The sequence below is a fragment of the Mastigoproctus giganteus genome, chromosome 5 (genome assembly GCF_048544385.1).
Source record: "Mastigoproctus giganteus isolate SK-2022 chromosome 5, ASM4854438v1, whole genome shotgun sequence".
NCBI lineage: Eukaryota > Metazoa > Arthropoda > Arachnida > Uropygi > Thelyphonidae > Mastigoproctus > Mastigoproctus giganteus.
Genome location: NC_143579.1, coordinates 139,325,204 through 139,342,374, shown reverse-complemented (window position 1 = coordinate 139,342,374; position 17,171 = coordinate 139,325,204). Strand labels below are relative to the sequence as shown.

The 17,171-nt window shown below is 38.2% G+C and overlaps 1 protein-coding gene across 1 annotated transcript in view; it reads right to left on the bottom strand.

The window, feature by feature from the left end:
- Positions 1 to 341: 341 nt before the first annotated feature.
- LOC150085729 (uncharacterized) overlaps positions 342 to 17,171 on the bottom strand; it is a 155,528-nt gene continuing 138,698 nt past the window's right edge. Inside the window, exon 5 of the mRNA XM_090373465.1 lies at positions 342 to 510. Coding sequence (XP_090229591.1) covers positions 424 to 510 — 87 coding nt within the window. The 3' untranslated portion in view covers positions 342 to 423. The remainder of the gene's footprint in view (positions 511 to 17,171) is intronic.

Genomic DNA, 17,171 nt, shown 5'->3' with positions numbered 1-17,171 from the left:
GAATGTTTTTTTTTTTTTTTTTTTTTTTTTTTACCTAAGCATTCAAATATTGTTGATGCATTAGATCACAGCAAAACATCCAAGAACCAGACTGAATGCACACAACCTGCATTCAGTCTCATGCTGCATTCACTTTCATGAGTTTTTAAAATAATGATTATATATTTAACAAATATATACAGATATAAGAAACATACGAGTCAGATTGATTCATTTTCTTAAATTTAATTAAGTTATTGAAGATAAAAATATGTTTCAGAAGTTGTACTTTGGAGCAACACATCAAGCAAACAGAATATATTTTGTATGATATTAAATTGCTTCAATCTTTTTAAGTGGGTTGTTCTGACTTTCAAGCTACAAAAATAGGGAATTACAGCTGTTCTGACTAACTAAAATAAGGCAAAATTGGAGATTTAAGTTCTAGTACTTTGGTTTTTTCAGAGATACTTCAATTTCTTTTGCTGAGATCTGCTTCCTTTCTGAGCTGGAACTATTCTCTCTGTTAAGCTATCCAAATTAAAGAGAAATTACTTATACAAACAGAATACATGTTATGTAAAACACCAAACCATAAAAAAAAAGTTATAAATTATAAATTTCTGTTTCATAACAAATTTTAATACTGATTTCTAAAACATTTGCCTTTTGATTTAGAAATACTGATTTCTAAAACATCTTTAGGTAATAGATTTTAAAGATCATGACAGAGTAGACACTGTAATGCATTATAATTTTTAAATATTAAATCAAGTAGTATTATCAAAATGTCACAAATGGAAAAGCATAAGTAAATTTTCCTGAAAATAGAAGACATTAGCATTAGTAGAGGCACATGATGCAAGCTTATGCAGCATCAGCCAAAAAAAAAAAAAAAAAACCCTCGCATTTCACCCCTCAGTTCGTTTCAAATACCTGTCCAGCCCAACCTTAAATTTATTTAGGCTATCAACTTTTACAACAAAGGATGGAAGTCTGTTCCACCAACCAACTAACCGTTGGCTAAAGGCAAATCCCCACACATATTCTACATCTGTCTTTCCTCAATTTCAATTTGTCCCCTCTCAGGTGATTTTTCTGAGCAAGAGGAAGAATCCCAACAGCATTGAGCATGCTCAAAGCATTCAAGGCTTTATACACCTCAATCAGATCACCTCGCAGGTGCCTAGTCTCCAGACACTGTAATTTGCAAAACTTAAGCCTTTCTTCGAAAAGCAACCTTTGTTCCATTCACTAATCTTGTTGCCCTTCTATGTACTCCTTCCAACAGCTTTACATCCTTCTTAAAATGAGGCCTCCAGACCTGTATACAATACTCAAGGTGTGGTCTGAACATTGCTGTATACAAGGGGATAATCATCTCCTTATCCCTGCTAGAAAAATTCCTGAATATCATTGACAAGACACCACGAGATACTCTTGCAGACCATCTGCACTGATCAGAAAACTTCACATCTGCCTGCACAATTACCCGCAGGCCCTTATCGTTCTCTACAACTGTCAATGTACCACAGAGTTGAGACATTACTCTGGAGTTACTGCGTCCCATATGTAGAACTTTACATTTGTCATTGTTAAACTTCATTTGCCACCTCAGCCCATCTGCTCAACTTTTCTAGATCCTGTTGCAGCAGCAGCATACTGTCATTAGTGTCCATAAGAACCCTGCCAACCTTCATATCGTCTGCAAGCTTGATTTTTTTTTTTTTTTTTTTTTTCTGATTTGGTAGTTGTTGGCGCATCGGCTTCTGTGGCCATATTGCACCTCCCAAGGTTTTTGTAGTACTTTGATCCAAGCCCGAGGCGGGAATCGAACCCGCGACCTTTGGGTTGCCGGGCAGGTACTTTACCCACTCGGCTAGCCCGGTCGGCACAAGCTTGATATACCATCATCATCAATATCATTTATAAATATAGAAAACAACAATAGACCCAACACTGAAGGACTCCACTAATAACATTAGTCTATGATGAGCAGTGACCATTGATTACCACTGTCTTCTCCCACTCAACCATCCCTTTATCCAAAGCAGCAATTTGTTCACCAGTCTTCCATGTGCAACAGTATCAAAAGCCTTTCTAAGATCCAAATATATGATATCCAAGTTATTCCCTGCATCCAGTTCCTTTCTGACCACATCATAGTATCCAATCAAATTGGTCAGGGAAGACTTTCCCTTAACAAAACCCTGCTGTGTCTGAGGTATAACTGAAGTCTTGTCTAGATGATCCTGCAGTGCTTCTTTTATCAGTGCATCCATTAATTTTCCTGGAACAGAAGTTAAACTAACAGGTCTATAATTACTTGTCGCCCTTTGATCCACCTTTGTGAATTGGGGTCACATTTGCACATCTCCAGTCCATGGGTACCTCCCCTGAGTCCAAAGAAGCTCTCATAATTATGCCCAAGGGTTTGCTTACTTCCTTTGCTGCCTCCTTTAATATATCTGGATAGATCCCATTCACCCCGGGTGCTTTTTTATGTTTATCTTCAACAATTTCTTCTCCACGGTGCTCTCAGTTATTACAAAATCACTTAGCTCCTAGTTAGTTTGATAAGCTTCTAGCATTCCCCTCCTTGAATAACTCCTCGTGTGTGAATGTAGATGCAAAATACTCATTCAGTTTGTCAGCTACCTGAGCATGATCATCAATAGTTAACCCATCTATGTTAAGTGGTCCAATCTAATTTATCCCTTTCCTTCTAGAGTTCACATAAGTAAAGAACTCTTTGCTGTTTTTCTTTGCATCCTTTGCCAACGATTTCTTGTAATCTGCCTTCGCCTGCCTAACCTCCTTTGTGACTTGATTATACACTAGCTTATATGTGCCATAGGCTTCTGTGTCAACTGATACTTTATATGTATCCCACACATTTTTCTTCTCTGCCATGAGCCTCACTAATTCACCTGACATCCATTTAGGCCTAAACCTTGAACAGTATTTGTTAGTTGGTATGAAAAGCCTAGTAGCCTCCAAGATTAAGTCCCTGAAGGCTTCCATTTAGAATTCAATTTTGGTAACATCATCAGTTGATCCCACTGCATACAATTTAAAACTGTCTGAGACCCCTGTAGTCACCTGTATGAAAGCAAAAGCCCTTCCCTTTAGATGGTAGTTACATCCTTAACTAATTCCCACATCAGTACATTGTGATCACTGCCACCTAGTGGTTGCTTTATCTGCAAATTCTTAATGCAGGAATAATCACTGCTGATAATCAGATCAAGAATTACTCAGTCTGGTTGCTTCTCGAACATGTTCGGTAGAAAACAGTCATCCAATAAATCCACAAAAGTCTTGCTAGTGTGCGAGTGACAAACCCACAAGTTCCCGTCAATATCTGGAAAGTTAAAATCCTCCATTATAAGACATTCTGATTTACTGGCCCACTCTATTTCTCTGCACAATTGCTCATTATACTCATTAGGCCAGAACACACACCTACTCTCATTTTTTGTTTCCCAGTGTTTATGTCACACCAAACAGACTCAACATTGCATTGTCCACCCACATCAATTGGATGCACTTCCTTAGATTTTGTGTTTCTTAACTAACAGCATAACCCCTCCCCCCCCTTCCTGTCCGCTATCCTTTTCGTACACATTGTACTCCCCAAATTCCAATTCTGCACTGTTTGTCTGTGTGTGTGACCCCATGTCTCTGATATCCCAACAGTATCTGTCTTTGATGTTTCGACTAGCACTTCAAGCTCATCAAATTTGTTAACTATACTCCTAGCTTTGGTGTACATGCAAGTATACATGCACCTGTTTCTACTCTTAGTTACCCTAACACAACCCATGTATTCACTTGTTCCACTATGACTCCCAGCAGTCCTGGAAATGTCTATTGCCTTGCTTTTCAGGCTGCTGCTCATTCTAATAGAAGCAGTGCAAGAATTACTTTTGCCCATGCCTGCGGCCTTTTAGTCTGTGTATCCTCCCCAAGCTAACAGTTTTCTGACCCACTAACACTGCTTCGATAGCATCAGCAAATATTCTTGCACCCTTTCTATTTAAGTGTACTCCATTCCTGCAGAAGCAATCTCTCCTATCAACAAGCACAGACCATGCTTAAAAAAAATTATACTCCATGACCCTTGCACAATTTCTCCAGGGCCGAAGCGATTGACAAGACTCTCATATACTCCCTACTGTTGTGTCTAGGCAGAATTTCAGACACGTTCACTTTCAATCCCAACTCTCAAACTTTTTCAACAGTGACCTGTACTTGTTGAGTAAATCTGCAGATCTCTTAATGTCATTAGTTCCAATGTGTACAACAGTATCACCTTTTGTGCCATTAAAATATATTTGCTCTATACAATGTCATTGTTTGCCCGTGGCAGCCATACCCTGGTCCTGTTCCACCTATCCTTCTTGCAGAGTATATTTCCCGTCTCCCTGACAATAGTCGCCAACAATAACTAGTTCCTGTGGTACCAGCACATTCTGCCTTGGAGTTTGCCTCTGCATTGCCTGATGCACAGGAGTGAGCTGTGCCATTGAGCTGGGCAACTGAGAGCTTGATGGGCCCCTCATATTAACTTCTTCAAGGGCATTTACCCTACACCTCAAGCTCTCATAGGCGCACATCAGAATGCTGAGTTGGTGCCTAATTTCTTGATTCTACGCACCTAGCTAGTGCCTGTTTTAGAAAGGTATGCAAACACATCACATTTTGTGATTCATTGGAGAATCACCACCTTCGTTTCTCCCCCGAGCACAGCACTCTTGCTAGTCTGTGAATAGCTCTAGTCTGGATCATGATTTCTGTTTAAATACAATTTAATTAACAATGAAAAATAATAAAATTAATAAATATTTTTTATTAATTGATAATACTATAATACGCACACAGATTCCTAATACAGTGCTTTGTATTAAGCTATCTAGTTTTACGTTATACCTTTTTTTTTTTTTTTATGTAAACCCCAAACACGAGAGGTATTAGAACCTAAAGTACTTAGTACCGTGCTTGGGTTGGAGGTTGAGAAGACGAAAGAAGATATTTGTTGACATTCGACTTCTGTAGACTAATTTTCAGGAAATACGTATGAAGGAAGGTTGTTCCAGAAAACGGCTGTTGAATGAATAAACAAGGATGATGAAAAGTTGGTTCTGTGAGTTTGGAGTTGGACAGTAAATGGATATTGGCTGGTGGCTGCACGTGTTCGGACTGTTTTGAAAGAGAGAGCAGGAATTATAGAAGCCAATTCAGAAGAACAGTGCCCATGGAAATATCTGTAGAAGAGGCATGCAGCAGAAATAGTACGTCTGAGACAATGAGTGGAGAGATTCTGTTAGAGATGAATCATTAATTAATCTAACTGCCCTCTTCAATGGAATCAAGAAGCCTGAGAGAGGTTTTGGGAGCACAACCCAAATGTGGGAACAATATTCCATGGTAGGGCAGATTTGCGATTTATACAGAGTGAGCAGCTGTTTGGAAGAAAGGTAACACGGAGAGCGAAAGAGAAAACCAAGTTTTTTAGATGCAGAGGAAGCAATATTTGTAATGTGCTTGTGCCAAGAGAGATTAGAAGTCAGGGTAATCCTCAAAAGAGATATATCAGTTTGCCTAGAAATCAGAGTGTCACCAAAGATAAGCATAGGAGCAGAAGAATCCTTTTTGCGCGATATAAGACAAGACTGAGTTTTAGAAGGATTGAAATCAGCTTAGTTGTCTTTGCTCCACTGGAGAATTACCGGCATTTAAGGAATTGGTAGCAGAATTTCGAGAAGTTGAAGCTGATTGAGCAGGACAAGGTTTCTCAAAATGGAAAGTATAATGCAATGTGCTATCATCGGCAAAACTATGGATAGGATTTCCAGTCAATGGAAGAAGGTCATTAATATAGAAGGTCATTAAGAGGGAAAAATGGGGGAAAGAACTGAACCTTGGGGGACACCGGCATTAGTGGAGAAGTTAGAGAGCTATCTACCATTACCCTCAGTGAGCGATCAGAGAGAAAACTAGATAACCAATTACAAAAAACATTTGGCAAACCATAAGATGGAAGTTTGTTTAGAAGACCTTTATGCCAAACACTATCAAAAGCCTTTGAGTTGTCAAGAGCAACTACTTGTGTTTCACCGAACCTTTTCACTGAATTAGTGCATAAATGGCTAACATAAGCCAGAATATCACCAGTGGATCGACACTGATGGAATTCATACTGGTGATCGTTGATCAGATGGAAGGTTTCTTGGTAGTTTTAAGAGTTGGCAGTTAATTGATTTCTCCATTACTTTAGAAAGAGTAGAAGTAATTGCAATGGGATGATAATTGGATGGGAGAGATTTGTCACCCTTTTTAGGAACTGGCTGGATATGAGCCAATATCCAAGCAGAAGGAAAAACACCTTTGGAATAAGAAAGTAAAAAAAGGCGGCAAAGAATAGGAGTAAGTTCAGGAGCACAGGTTTTGAGAACAAGTGGAGAAATACCATCGGGACTTGGAGCTTTCTTAGCATCAAGATTCGTCAAAATCTTTCTGACATCCTTTTGACGGAAGACCACAGGAGGCACTGAATGGATCATGTTGGGAATGGTGGGAGTTGTTTTACCAAGATAATTAATACATGAGTAGGAATAAAAATGGGATGCTAGCAGGTCAGCTTTATCCTTGGCTGAAGTGACAACAGAACTACCAGATAGTTCTGTTGTCACTTCAATTAACATAGAGATAAAATGGAATACTGAAGAAATCTACGAATATTTAAAGAGGTGGGAGCAGAGATGGGCAAAAGTTGCGGCCAATAGCTTTGGCAAGAGACCAGAATGCTCGGCTACCATTAAGGCAAGAAGCAAGTTTTCTACTCTTAGCCTGTTGAAACTCTAGTTTGGACTGATTAATAACTGCTTTACAATTGTTGCGAACTTTGGTGTAGGCAGAAAATGAAGCTGACAAATTAGAAACAAGCCAATTATGATATGCAACGTTCGTCTCTTGAACAGCCTTAGCACATTTATTGGAAAACCAAGGTTTAGATAAAGAATGAGACTTTAAAGTGGAGTGTGGGATAAAGGATTCCATTCCTGCAAGAATAATTTCACTGACACGATCTGAGCAAACGTTGACATTAGAAGTTTTGAAACAGTAATCTGACCAAGGAAAAGAAAAAAGAAATCTTGCAGGTCATCCGTTTTGCATTCTTGTTATGTCAAACAATATGAGGTTGGGAATAGCCATGAGATAAAGGCTCCATTGGAGAAGAGATAATCACCAAGTTGTGATCTGAAGTGCCTAAAGGACCTCTCACTTCGACTGTGTGCTTAGAAGGGTTGTTTGTGAGAAAAAGATCAAGCATGTTGACTGCATGCATAGGATTGTCTAGTATTCTTGAAGGTAAATGAACAATCTGTGCAAGGTCATTAGTAATTGCAAAAGCCTCAGCATCTCGACCAGCTGGGTCGGTGTGACTAGAAAACGGAAGCCAGCTGGAGTTGTGAACATTAAAATCGCCAAGGAAAATTACCTCACTGTTAGGAAAGTTGGACTGGAGAAAGTCAAGTTGCAAAGAGAGGAAACCTTACGCTATCAGTTCGAGATATAGACGTTACGCTATTTCTTATCAACTACAATATGGCAGCTAGTTCAACAATATTGGCACCTACACCGGTGAGTTGTACCTTCCAAAATTCACTAGTTAAATTCAAAAAAAGAAGCTAATGAATGCCATTAAACCTATTTAATATCTTTGTAGAATACAATTTAGTATGTTAATTAACGAAGAATACAGTAAAAAAAAAAAAAAAAAAACCTACTTATTCCTTTACAGCAGCCAAAAATCTCCCGACTGTTCTCTTCCGCGACCAGTGTGCCCTCTCATAAATAGCAGACATTAGTCATATACTGAAGAAGAAAGATGGATAATAATGCCACCTCATAAATTAATTCATTGATTGAAGGTATAAAAATAAATAGTAAGAAAACTAATCAATAATACATATGTATCCCACCAAGAAATAAAGGAGTTATATAGGAAATCACTATTTAAACATTTAAGATTTAATATTCAATATTGAGAAATGCACAATTTTGTATTAGAAAATAGGTTAACAAAGCAACAGCCATTTTGTTGAAGATAAGTTGAGATCTCGGAAGATAAATATCTATTTATCTAAGAAATTGAATGAACTTCATAAACAGTATACAGCTATGTAGGGCTGGTGGGGGAGCACAGAAGGGATATTTAAAGTATAAAAAAAATTAATTAGGGGGAGAGGTATGAAATAGTTTTTCCCCATATGAAAACATTACAGTGGCATTTTGGTGAATAGATGAAGAAGAAAAAAATTGGTAGTGGTGGCACATAACAATATAGAGTGAATAAAATAATATTACCAGAGATACTTCAGTTGGTGTTCCATCTGATTTTATATACACTCATAACAATAATATAAGGCACACCACAAAAGGTAATAATACACAAACAGAATGGCATATGATATTAATACAGGGGAAAGGAGATAAAAAAGAGAGCAGCAATAAGGATTTTTAGTGACAAATACAATTAATTTAAATGAGGGGACAAGGAAGGTAGGGAAATATGTATAGTAAGTCATGTGGACTTTGATAAAATGGTATTGAGTGACTTAGAGAGTATATTAGGTAGGGATGAGGTTTTTCAAATTGAATTGAAAAACCTTTGCTAAATGGACTGGATGTCGATATTGTTCTAAATAAGAAAGAATATTGAAAGGATGCTGCTGAAACAATAAGAAAACTTTGAAGAAATTAAACAGTGGAAAAAAGAAAAGGCAGAATAAAAAGGTCATATCAAGAAAATTGGATTATAAGAAGGAGATCAAAGATGGAAAAATAGATAGTGAAAAAATGAAAAGGATGGTTGAAGATGTAGAGTTAAATGAGAGGGAATTAGAATGGGAAAAGACTGTTTCAGGTAGAGCCCTAGAAAACCAACAATAAACCTCTGTTGCTTTTACAAAAGCAGGTCCCCAATAAACCAACAGAGGACCAGAAGGAATATATGATTCTAAAAAAATAAAGGCAAAAACCTAATAAGGAAAAAATAAATAAGGAGGTGGGAGAAGAAATTCTAAATGTGAAAGAGAACAGTCTTAGCTATGGCATTAGGAAGTAAAAATAAAGACAAAGTGTACAGTAAGCAAAGACAAAACATGAAGAAAATGGAATAAATTATGGAAGAAATACCAGTGGAAGAGGAGGACTCAGATTTGGACTATGAGCCAAAGGTAGAATTGGAAGAAAATGAAGAAATCACTATTAACATGGTAGATCAACAAATAGGGGGTGAAGTAACAGGAAGAATAGGTCTATACTCTTTCAATGAACTGATTATGGAATTGGGAAGGGATATTGAAGGATACTTGTTTGCAAAAGAAATTGGTTTGAGCAGAAAGATAAGTGATATTTGGCATGGTGGGCAGTATTGGAGAGTGCACTAGTAGGATTTGGAGTGAATAATGAGAAATTGAAAGTTAAAATTATTTACATATATGGTGGAAGAAAATTAGACAACAAAGGTGTTGAGAGGAAAACTATATAGTGACATACTTAAGATAAACGAGAGAATAAAGAGGTGAATCATGAGGATTCTATGAAGGGAAACAGGAAAAGGAAACATGATGATGACAATGTCTTAATTATTAAGGCCAAGGGAGGATCGGATTTTAAAAACAGGCTTTGAGAAGGCAATCACTAGGGAAATTAATGGAAAAAGTGTAGAGAATAAGGAAAGTAAGGAAAATTGCAAATAAGGAAATAAATAGTTGAAACTGAGACATAAAAGGAACTAGATTTGGAGTTAATTTTGCAATGCTGAAAAAAAAACACCAGGACCAAAAATTATTATTTATGATGTGGAAATAACTCCCCCGATGGTATTCTCTATCTTGTCGTGGTGGTGGTTTGGGGGGGGGGGGGCTTGCATGTCCCAATGACCCAGAGTGCTAAGTCGGCAGTAGCTTAGCTACTGGTAGGGCCTCCCAGGCCAGACTAAGAGAGAATTACTCTGGCCATCCAGGTTGGGGGTTGCTGCAATGGGCTAGCTTCTCGTTTGGTGTAAAAAATACACAAAGCCGACCAGGCTAGCCGGGTGGGTAAAGTGCCTGCCTGGCAACCGAAAGGTCGCGGGTTCGAATCCCGCCTCGGGCATGGATCAAAGTACTGCAAAAACCTTGGGAGGTGCATTATGGCCACAGAAGCCGATACGCCAACAACTACCCAAAAAAAAAAAAAAAAAAAAAATACACAAATGTAAAAGACCTACAAGTGAAAATGAAAACGGACTGCACTTTCGGAAACAACTCGGCAAACGGAAAAGGACAATGATTTTGGGATACTGGAATATTCAGGGTCTTTCAACTAAAAGAAACTTTCTTCCGGATGAACTGCAAAAATTCAATTTAGACATCGTTGTGTTATCGGAGACAAAGAAAAAAGGGATGTGGAGAAGAAATAATGGGAGAATACTACCATTGTTGGAGTGGAGTCGATAAGACTAAAAGAGCAAGAGCAGGAGTTTCTATTGCTGTTAAAAAAGAAATTGAAAATAACATCAAAAACTGGCAATTTACTAATGAAAGAATGATCTCATTGGATTTGACAATGTATGGGAGAGAAATATGTATTTTGGGAATATATTCCCCCGACTAATGACACGGCTGATACCTTGAAGGGGCACCTCAGAAGCCAGGTGGGAAGGAGCAGCAGTGCGTAGCACACGCTTCTTGATTATACCGGGGTTCGAGCCCGTCACCACCAAATACAGAGGATGCGGAAAGGTCAGAGAATGACCACCGCATATCCCGGAGCAATATGGCCTTAGTTGATAATGCTCCTAAAAACCAAACAACAACCTTGAAGGATGAATTTTGGGAGGATCTGAGAGAACTAATAGAAAAAATCCCTAAGAACAAAATATCAGTTATTGGAGAGAAAGAGAGGAACAACGGAGATAGACTATTCAATCTTTGTGAACAGTTCAACTTGAGAATAAACAACACATTTTTCCAACACAAGGATACCCATAAATATACTTGGTCACAGGAGACAAGACAAATTAGATCAGTTATAGATTACATTATTTCAAAACATTCAGGGACATATGTATTGAAAGATGTAAGAGTTTATAGAGGAGCCAAATGTGGATCTAATCATTTTCTTGTTAAAACAACACTGAGGGGGAACTGGATTAAGAAAATAAGCGTGGACAACCAACAATGCAGGGAAGAAGAAATGCTACAAGTGGATCAATTTAATGTTGAACTACTTCAGGATGACACCATTAGAAACAACTTCATCCAGAGATTGGATGCTGCAATTAACATAGAGATAAAATGTAATACTGAAGAAATCTACGAATATTTAAAGAAAATTGTAAGAAAATAGCAAATTGGTTGGTAATAGAAGTGAAAAATGAAGAATGGGAAAGGAAATGCACGACTATTAATAGCAAATTGGGCTTCAAGCGGTCAGCAGAATCGTGGAAGGTCCTTAAATACTTGAGAAAACAGAATGCTGGTTTCTGTTAAAGATTCTTGGAAAATGGATCAGGAAACATTTAGAAACCCGAATCAAAGTGTCAGAAGAACAAAGTGGTTTTTTAGCCCGGAGGTCATGACCATATCTCAACAGTATGACAGATCCTTGAAAAATGACAATTGAAAGGAAAAGAAATCTTTGATTTTCATTGACCTTGAAAAGGCATATGACAGTGTCCCAAGAAAACTCTTATGGGAAGCACTGAAAGAGGCAAATATTGATGGACAACTGATTAGCATTATTAAGACAATTTCTACGAAATCTACGAATATTTAAAGAAAATTGTAAGAAAATAGCAAATTGGTTGGTAATAGAAGTGAAAAATGAAGAATGGGAAAGGAAATGCACGACTATTAATAGCAAATTGGGCTTCAAGCGGTCAGCAGAATTGTGGAAGGTCCTTAAATACTTGAGAAAACAGAATGCTGGTTTCTGTTAAAGATTCTTGGAAAATGGATCAGGAAACATTTAGAAACCCGAATCAAAGTGTCAGAAGAACAAAGTGGTTTTTTAGCCCGGAGGTCATGACCATATCTCAACAGTATGACAGATCCTTGAAAAATGACAATTGAAAGGAAAAGAAATCTTTGATTTTCATTGACCTTGAAAAGGCATATGACAGTGTCCCAAGAAAACTCTTATGGGAAGCAACTGAAAGAGGCAAATATTGATGGACAACTGATTAGCATTATTAAGACAATTTACAGGAATAACAGATACAGAATTAAAGTGGGATCAGCTTTATCACCTGAATTCCACACTTCAAAAGGTTTATTACAAGGCTGTTGCATATCTCCAACACTTTTCAAAATTTATATCAACATCTGCCTAAGATCCTGATAAAAAAAAATGCAATAAAATGGGATTGCCGATTAATAAGAACACCTATATTCACAATTTACTTTTTGCAGATGATCAGGTGTGATAGTACAAGACTTAGAAGATGCAGACTATGCATGTCGTCAATTGTTTAAGGAATATAAACAATGGAGTCTAAAAATCAATTTTATCAAGACTGAAACATTGTCTTCAGGATCAGGACACATTCTAAATATTGCAGGTTTTAAAATCAAACAAGTCGATAAATTCAAATATTTAGGATCAATCTTACAAAGTGATGGATCATCCCAAGCAGAGATCAGTAAGAGAATTGCAGATGGCAGAAAGGCTGTCGGCATGTTAAATTCTGTTCTATGGAGCAGAAATATTCTAAATAAAACAAAGAAACTTATATTTCAAACGACTGTACAAAGTCTTCTATTGTATGGAGTGGAAACCTGGACATTGAATACGCGAGTGGAAAACAAATTGTTCTCCACAGAAATGGATTTTCGGAGATGCTCAGCAAGAACTTCTAGAAGAGACAGAAAATGGAATGAAGACATAAGAGAGAAAATGGAAGCGAAAAAATAATATTATTGACACTATCAAAGAAAAACGTTTAACATGGTATGGGATGTGTAAAACGGATGCAAGAAACCAGATATCCAAGGCTATCCTGGAATGGATACCTCCTGGAAGAAGGTATCCATTCCAGGATATCCCATACTCCATCCATCCTTGTCCTAGGAGGACATGGATGGATGGAGTATGGGAGTGCATGACACCCGAGGCTTAACAGACCAAGACATCTTAAACCCACTTTATGGCAGGAAAAAATTCCTACCAAAAAATAACTTGTAGGCTGAGGAAACCCATTGTAAATGGAAACACTCCTCTTGAAGAAGAAGAAAAGGAAATAAGCATATAAGACTCTTTAACTGATCTATATGACAAGAGTATTGTTCAAATGGGTATTTTAAGGAAAAAAATTAACCAGCAAGTCATAATTAGATTTTTCAGTGAAAATAAAACCTAAACTGGAAGGAATTGGATAACAGAGGTGGAAATACAGGAAATTTTATTAAGCCAAAGAAAAAAATATTGGTCAGAATGGCAAGTTGTCGTTGCAATGATTTCCACTTATAAATTACAAATGCCAAAAATCTGGCCACACTGCAAGGAATTGTAGTAATAAGGATTCAGTATACAGTCATTGTGGAAAGAAAGGGCATGCAATAATAAGATTTCAAGAAAAGAGGAGGCAACCACGTTGTAATAACTGTTGGGAAGGGAAGAGAATAGAGGCAAGGAATTTAGTCAGGAACACAAAATGTTCTAAATATTTGTGAGTGTTAAGAAATGTAAAAGAAAGAGATAGAAAAAATTCCCATCGATAATGGAAAGTAAAATTAAAATAAAATCAATACAATAAACTGAAAATACTATAATTAAATGTACAGAGATCTAAGCTGGTGGCTGATGATATTAGAATTGTTTCAAGTAGAGAAATATTGACATTGCATGTTTGCTGGAGCCATATGAGCTAAAACGGAAATTAGTAGGATATCCACTCACGGTTTGCATAATAATTCCAAAGGAGGAGAAACTTAGAGTTGCAATAATTGTGTTTAACAGAAATCTAACAATAACTGTTCTACATTTCTTATATACAGCAGACTCTCGATTAACCGGGACACTTCAAGACTCCAAATTAAAAAAAAAAAAAAAAAAAAAAAAACACAACCAGAAATGGTGGGGGTGCCAAATGTTGACCGAGACTGCCTAATTAAATAAATAAACGTTCTTTCTGTACACATTGTACTCTCCCTATTTTCCAATTCATTATATCTGAGTGACACCATGTTTATATCTCCATAACATATGTATTTGATGACTTGAGCAGTACTTCAAATACCTCAAATTTATTTACTATGGTTATAGCATTGGTGTACAACAAGGTATACAAGCATCTGTTTTTACTCTTTTAGTAATACTAACAGAGCCCATTTACAGTAGAACTTTGTTCGTCACCCTATTTACTGTCAGTCTCTGTTAACCATCACTTAACCCCACTACGTCGTAATGCATTGTGATATTGGTATCATGTGTCACTCAACTTTTGTATACAACTCACAGTATACGGTTGTACTTTAACCTCTTCTTTCACATTTTAATAATTTTTATTTGGTAAACCCATTGAAATCACAGAGAAATGTAAATGGGGAGAGTGAGGATTATTACAAAAAATTTTAAAAATTAATTGTCTAAGAAAAGGTGAAAGCTACCTTTCAAAAAAATTGAAACCACATGTCTAAAATGGAAACCACTAACGGTAAGGTGTATTTAGTGTCAGATGGCACCAGGGGTTCCCCCTCATCTCCGCATAGTTTTCATTGTGGATGTACCAGTTTGCTGAAAATGCCAGAGGTTTAAAAGTGTATGGATATTGTATATGTGTAGTGCCATGTACCGCTGTTCATCTGGTCGTTTAGCCGCTGGCCCAACGGTGCACCACCTTCACCCCATGGAGGCAGACCAGGAACCCAGTAGTTTTAGTTTTGCTCTGGCAGGTGCTGCCACCTAATTTCTTCAGATTTCAGTGGCTAGGACCTAAAAAAAAAAAAAAGTGCGCTCTTTTATATGCACATACGTACAGACGATATATCCATCATCGTCAGTTTTAATGATCATTAGGTGAGGAGGATAACGCTTTTTTTTTTTTTTGATTTGGTAGTTATTGGCGCATCGGCTTCTGTGGCCATATTGCACCTCCCAAGGTTTTTGCAGTACTTTGATCCAAGCCCGAGGCGGGAATCGAACCCGCGACCTTTGGGTTGCCGGGCAGGTACTTTACCCACTCGGCTAGCCCGGTCGGCAGGATAACGCTTGCATAATAAAGGCCAAAAAAAAAATGGGCAAACGGTAATTTTGACATAAATTTTTATGTGGGGCATTTGCTGGCATAAAGATAGTGGGTGGGAGACTGAAGGCTGGGGGGGGGGTTAAGGTAGAAATATGGGGATGATAGTGCAGGCAACCCCAGAAGTCAGTGAGGCAGGCCCATGCCTCACCAGGAGAAAGTAGGGGGTGCCAGGGATGGAAAGGCACCAGGCAAGGGAGCCCGGTGCGATTGCCAACAAGCATCTGCAGGAAAACTATACAATGATCCTGATGGTGGTGTCCAATCTGGTCATGTCCGAGTTGTCATCCATGGGACCTGGGTCCCGTCCATGTTAATCCTTTACCTTAGTATGGTTTATTTCCTAAGCCTTCCAGTTCTCAGGAATGTGTCTTGTTCACATAGACCCAGCTGGTGGGGTGTCTAAGTTTGGCAGTCATCTCCATTTGTCATTCATGGGACATGGGTCCCGTCCATGTTAGTCTATTTTGGTATAGTTTGTTTCCGGAGTTTTCTAATTCTTGAGGGTGGGTCATGCCTGGTGTCCCAGTCCAAGCGAGCTGAAGAACAGATGTTCTTTGGTTATAATGGTTGTGGCCTGCGGCCATTTGGTTTCTCCTAACAGTGCCTGTACGTAATCCAAGAAGGCACGATACTCCTCTTTGCTTGAAGTGGTGGAACCCATGTTTAGTCTCTAGAGCTAAGTTCTGGTCAACCCTTCCCTATCTCTTCCATCAAGCAGTATGATTGATGACTTTTGAGGTTATGATGAACTTCGTGGCGAGATCCAATATTCCTTACATTTCGAGGGCACAGCTCTAAAACGGTGTTCGCAGGCCGGCCGCTAGTTAGTACACCGGACCGAAACTATTGGTAACTATCTAGGAGGCCTCTGGATCAGCTAGTGTATAATCTTGCTACCTCTACTCTGCCAGATAGTCACTGGAGGGAGTCCAAGTAGTGTGTATGCGGGGAGCATTGTTGAGGCCACGTTATGTCAAGGATCTGGGTATATTCTTACCACATGTACGCCATATCCAAAAATTTCATTACTTCATACAGCATGTCCCACCCACTTTTTCTTACTATTGAATACACCATGAATTGTCAAAATAATAGAGCAAGCTTATCTGCAAAAAGATCTAAACCTCCCAAGCACTTCCTAATTCATTTCACAAATATACGTGGTCTCAATTCTAATCTCAACGGTGTCCATTTCCACTTGCAGTCTGCCAAACCCCATGTACTTTTTCTGACAGAATCTCAGTTATCGGTTCATTCAACTACTGCTCATCTCAGATGCCCAAATTATTTGCTGTATGATTCCTTTCGCCTCAAAGGTGGTACTTGTGCATATGTCCGTTCTGATATTCCCTGTCAGAGACTTGGCAATTTGGAATCTTCTCTCTTTGATCTTCTCTGGCTTAAAATCTCTCTACCTCACTGTGTCAAATTCATCTGTTGTCTCTACCGTTCTCCGAACTCCACTAATCACTTGGAGCTCTTTGACTTCCTCTCTTTGCAACTTGACTTTCTCCAGTCCAACTTTCCTAACAGTGAGGTAATTTTCCTTGGTGATTTTAATGTTCACAACTCCAGCTGGCTTCCGTTTTTTAGTCACACTTACCCGGCCAGTCGAGATGCTGAGGCTTTTGCAATTATTAATGACCTAGCACAGATTGTTCATTTACCTACAAGAATACCGGACAATCCTAATCATACAGCCAATACTCTTGATCTTTTTCTCACAAACAACCCTTCTAAGTACACGGTTGAAGTAAGAGGTCCTTTAGGCACTTCAGATCACAACTTGGTGATTGTCTCTTCTACAATGGAACCTTTATCTCATGGCTATTCGCAACCTCTTGTTGTGTGGCATTACAAGAATGCAAAATGGGAAGACCTGCGAGACTTC